Source organism: Capsicum annuum, chromosome 11 (genome assembly GCF_002878395.1).
Source record: "Capsicum annuum cultivar UCD-10X-F1 chromosome 11, UCD10Xv1.1, whole genome shotgun sequence".
In the NCBI taxonomy this organism is placed as follows: domain Eukaryota; kingdom Viridiplantae; phylum Streptophyta; class Magnoliopsida; order Solanales; family Solanaceae; genus Capsicum; species Capsicum annuum.
The window spans coordinates 47933262-47938438 of NC_061121.1; the positions used below are offsets into that span (position 1 = coordinate 47933262).

Sequence of the window (5177 nt, forward strand, 5' to 3'; positions counted from 1 at the left end):
AAGGGTCAAAAATACTCCTCTATTTTGATTAATCGGTTAACTTTGTTAGGTTGTGGAGCCTGATTAATATGTGACGTACTGTTATATATTAATGTTCACGTGGTTCAACCTCTGAGACAAAGGTAAGGTTGGGGTTCGGGGCGGAGCCCCGACCCAAATTTTAGGCTGTACCTTTTATTCTCATTTCTCTGTGTAACTGTACATACTCTGAGTCATTAATATAAATAGCCTGTCCGCCGTGGAGTTTACTCACGGGGTGTTACCACGTCATTCATTCACTTATCTCTCTCTCCTCAAGAACTTTCTCTCTAATTTTCTTCAACCTCTCCATAGATATAGTGTGTGCACGCAAATCGATCCTAACAAACTTTATCCTTTATGATAATATGAGGTTAAATTTACCCTTAGTATTATCAAACTAAACAAAATTGCCCCTCAATTGGATGGAATCCATCCAAAATAACTTATTTCAATAAACTTATTAATTTTCCTCATCTAATATGTTTTTAACCAACTAAATCACCCAATTAACTTAACCCTTTTCCCAAACACACCCATTTTCCCCAAATTAACTCTCACCTTGTGCACTAGCACTGCTTAACCTTCTTCTTCATTAATTTGCAGTTGATGTAATATTTGGAAAGTCCAAATATAAACCTCTTCAAGTATACAAAAACCAATCAATTCCGACAAAACAATCAAATGTGTCTGTGGATTCAATGCAAAGCTTTTTTGAGTTGGAGTCTAATATATCTCTTTCCTTTTCTATTTCCCTTCAGATGTCTCCACAAAGTCTAACAATGGGAATGAAGAACCAATGTCGATGCTTGGTCGTATAACGCTTTCGTAATTACCACTGTCCATTCCGTCGCCCGATTCTATATTGCTTCAGCAATTACCAGAAGTCCAAATCCACACCTGATTGCTTCCAATAAAAATATCCAACTGATGTGGTAACCAAATGATATCAATGGCAAAGCAGTGATGATGTCACAACGAAATCAACCTTTTTCTGATACATCACAATGTAGAGGCAGAGTCGCTCTCCGCTTCTTCACTTACTCTCTCTCTCCTTTCGCACTTAGCACACACACCCTACCAGATAGAGCAGCTCAACAATGGCTTACCCAAATCATCTGCCTCAAACAAGTCGTCAAGCACTAAAAAGACAACTCTCTTTGCACTAGCTCCGCTCTCTCGTACTCCTTCGATCTCGACGAGTCCACCCAACCTGATTTATATTGATTTCTTGACATGGCAATTGATTTGGAGAAAATGGGTGTGTGTTTGAGAAGAGGATTAAGTTAATTAGATGGGTTTGGTTGATTAAAGGATTAGATGAGGAAAACTATTAGGTTAATTGAAATTAGTTATTTTGGGTGGATTCCATCCAATTGGGGGGCAATTTTGTTTAGTTTGATCATAGTAAGGGTAAATTTAACCTCACATTATTACAAAGGGTAAAGTTAACTAATTAATTAAAGTAGAAGGGTATTTTTTATCCTTTTCCCTTTAGAAAAATTAACTATACTCTTATAACTAAATCAAACAATGAACTCCAAATTGACTCTTAACTGATGGAACAATTAGTATTGCAAAAGAAATTTATCTTGTTGAAACTGTGAAATGGCATAACTTACAATAAGAATGGAGATGGATCCAAAGGCAACAGCCCTGAACCAGTACTCCTTCACAATAATACCAACTGCAGTAGACTGTAAAGTCCGATGCGCATAGTGAAAAACAAAATCAATCAGTAAGGTCTTCTTCAAAAACTACTAGCATCACAAATTTGACACACCTAACCATAAAAGGCAGCCTAGTGCACTATGGCTCATGCTATGGCGGGTCCCGAAAGGGCCGGACCACAAGAGTTTATTGTATGCAACCTTACCTTGCATTTCTGCAAGAGGCTGTTTCCACGGCTTGAACGTGTGACCTCCTGATCAAATGGCAGCAACTTTACCAGTTACTCCAAGGCTTCCCTTTTAACACAGCCAACCATGCTACTTAGAAACAGAATCATTACTCAGAGAAGATAAGGAGTCACTCCAACAGATCTACAATAACATGCTAAGTGCAGGTTAATTTCATGTATGGTCACTGAGATTCACACCCATTATACTAGTAAATTCATCCAACTATTTTTTGTCACATTACTTTTTTCAGTCCAACATTTAAGTCAAAAAACTATTTTTTGTCAATTCAAGAATGTATTACTCAGAAACTAGTCCAAAAGAATAACTGAAGCAAGCAATGAAGTCCCAACTGACTCCAAAACAAGCCAACAACAACAACAACATACCCAGTGTAGTCCCACAAAGTGGTGTCTTGAAAGGGTAGAGTGCACGCCGACCTTACCTTTACATCAGAGGTCAAGTAGAGAGGCTGTTTTCAAAAGACCCCAAAAACAAGCACAGTCTTGAAATGTTAAAATGGACACTCACAATAAGAGTGGAGATGGATCCAAAAGCAACAGCCTTGAACCTTCCCAAATAAGAATCAGAAATAATGGCCCCTACAATAGCCAAACCATTTGAAAGTGCAGTCCATATTCCAAGAATGCTAGTTCCAGTGGCAGCACTCATGTGATAATATTTCATCAAGTATATTATCATGTTTGTTTGTAAACCATAACTTGCTACCCTTTCAAATGATTCATTCACTGAAAAAAAAAAAAATTAGCAATGCATGCAAGCACCCTATAAATTTCCAAAAGAAAAGAAAGAGAAGTAGTACCAATGATGAAAGGCATGGTTCTAAGACCACCTTTTCTTGAGTTCTCTTCAACTTGTGTTTCTGTGTCCATTTTCACTATCACTGTGTGTTTTTTCCCTCTTCAGTTCACGTTTGACTTTAATATGACCTAAAAGAGAGAGGGGTAGGTGGGATATCCATCATTATTAACGCTTAGATACAGTAATAGATTCCCCTAGCTTAATTTTTTTAATATGCCACGTAATCCCAAGTCTATTTTGTCCCCATGTAGGATACATTAATTTATGAATCACTAGGCAACCCACTATTCTCCGTCCTATCTTTATTTATTTATTTTAAAAAATTAAACACTTTGTGCTTATTTACATTTGCTATTTACGCTTTGTCCTACATTATGTGTCATTATTTTTTTTATTTTGTCTCAAAATAAGTATTATCTTTCTTTATTAGTCAATTTTTTAAAAACATAATTATCCTTTTACCCTTATTAGTTCCACTTAATTAAAAAATATATTGACACATTTTTTGATAAAGAATAATTTGGTAAACTTTACCAAATCTTTTCTTTTTTCTAAAATTCCATACTCAATTAAATGGCGACACATAAAATGAAACGGAGGAAATATTTATATTTTAATATTTAATTAACTTATAATTAACAAAAGCAACATAGTGAGAATACTTTTATTTATTATTTTTAAATAAGTATATCAAATTAAATATAAACAAAAGAAATTTCTTTCGTCCACATTTACTTATCCACTATTATCATAATTCAAGACTAGAATTGTGATGACACCTATATACCACACACCGTGTGATAGGTAGGTAAAACCCTACCCAACAAATTACCAAAACAAATAAGAAGCAGAAGAAATACAAATACTACAAAAACACACAAATAATCTCATAAAACAACGCATAAAAGAGAATACAAATAGCAACAATAATCCAAGGTTTGGTAATCACAAGTCCAGCCCTATAAGAATAGAAATACAACAATACGTCTAAATGCGAAAGAAAGCTTAAGACTATGATAAAGGGGAATCCGGGGATCAACAATCACTATCTCAGAATCTCCAAAAATGTAAATCACCACAATAATAGGAACCAACGTTCGGGGACCATTAGCTCAGTACCTGGCTACCTGCGTGTAAGATACAAAAAATAAACAAATGTGAGCATAAAATCATGTGTATTCATCAACATTATCCATCTTTCCTAATTCAAAGCGATGGTAAGATTCAACTAAACTGCTATAACTATTTAATTCCTCGAAACACCTACAAGCAAGAAAAATCACACCTAATCAAGCATATATGTAACAACAACAAAAAATCAACTCCGAATCAAAAACCCAACTACTCAAAACAGATTTAGATCATTAATTCATCCCACAGTGTAAGGCAATATATAACAAAAGCAATTAATTAAAATGATGAGATGAGTGCAATATGATGCAATGCATGATATAGTATACACCCTTTGCTTTGTATAGTTAGCTGGGATTCATGGAGGACTCACGAGTTTTCTATATCGACCCAAAATAGTTTCTCATCGAACATGCAAATCGTGAATCTGCCCTGAATCATTTCTCAGCGGGTCACTTGGAACAATTTCTCATCTAACCTGCAAGTCAAAAATTAGTAATATTCATTAGGAATACTTTTTTATCGGGCATGCGAATCATAAGTCAGTAGAAAATCACTTGAAACACTTACCTATTGGGCATGCAGCCATTTCAAATTAACTTTCTCAAAATATCACTTCTTCAATATTGTGATGTGAATATGAGTAAGTATACATGATCCAAAATGATAAAGAAAGCACAAATAATTCAAATTCCAACACACAAGGTCATACTCAACTCAGCAATACTGACTACAAGCCTTAAAATCATTGATCTAGCTCAAAAGATTCAAATCTTACTTCTAAAGGGAGGTGCAATCAATATCATCACCTATCAAGTCCGATAGAATCACTAATTCACTTTTCATCCTAGAATCCATTAGCCAAATCTAGTAAATTGTTTCATTTTTAACCTTTTGCAACACACTTATACCCGTATACATGCTCGTAACCCCATCTATATGGGACCTCCATTTCGCATTTCTCCTTATACAAGCAACTAACACATAAAAACTTCAAAAAATAGTGAAAGAAAGTCTCAAATTGTGTTAAAGAAATTCATGAAGTCAAATTGAAGATTTGCCCCTCTAACTTTCAAGCAATCTCAATCTAGTCAAACACACATTCTACATTAGAATAGAAAATCATAGATTTTTATACTACATATCTGGGTCCAAAAGTAAATCATGAGCCCACAAGGGTAAAATTGAATTTTTTATTGAAAAAACAAACAACAACAACAATATACTCAGTGTATTCCCTTAAAATGGGGTCTGAAAATGATAAAGTATACGCAGTCCATATCATTACCTTAGATGATAAAAAGAGGC

The 5177-nt window shown here is 34.7% G+C and overlaps 1 protein-coding gene across 1 annotated transcript; it reads right to left on the minus strand.

Moving 5' to 3' along the window:
• Positions 1–865: 865 nt before the first annotated feature.
• LOC107856149 (protein NRT1/ PTR FAMILY 1.1) lies at positions 866–2886 on the minus strand. The gene is made up of 3 exons (XM_047399642.1): positions 2740–2886; positions 2448–2665; positions 866–1715 (listed from the first exon to the last, which is right to left on the minus strand). Exons 1-3 carry the CDS (start codon positions 2807–2809, stop codon positions 1587–1589), a joined length of 417 nt encoding a protein of 138 aa, XP_047255598.1. The 5' UTR covers positions 2810–2886; the 3' UTR covers positions 866–1586.
• Between the last annotated feature and the right edge of the window lie 2291 nt (positions 2887–5177).

Excerpts from the sequence above, each read along its gene's own strand:
- LOC107856149 (XM_047399642.1), bottom strand. The coding sequence starts at position 2,809 with ATGGACACAGAAACACAAGTTGAAGAGAACTCAAGAAAAGGTGGTCTT. Across the intron at positions 2,666-2,739 it reads AACCATGCCTTTCATCATTG|TGAATGAATCATTTGAAAGG; the intron begins GTACTACTTCTC and ends TTTTTTTTTCAG. Across the intron at positions 1,716-2,447 it reads GATCCATCTCCACTCTTATT|TCTACTGCAGTTGGTATTAT; the intron begins GTGAGTGTCCAT and ends CGGACTTTACAG.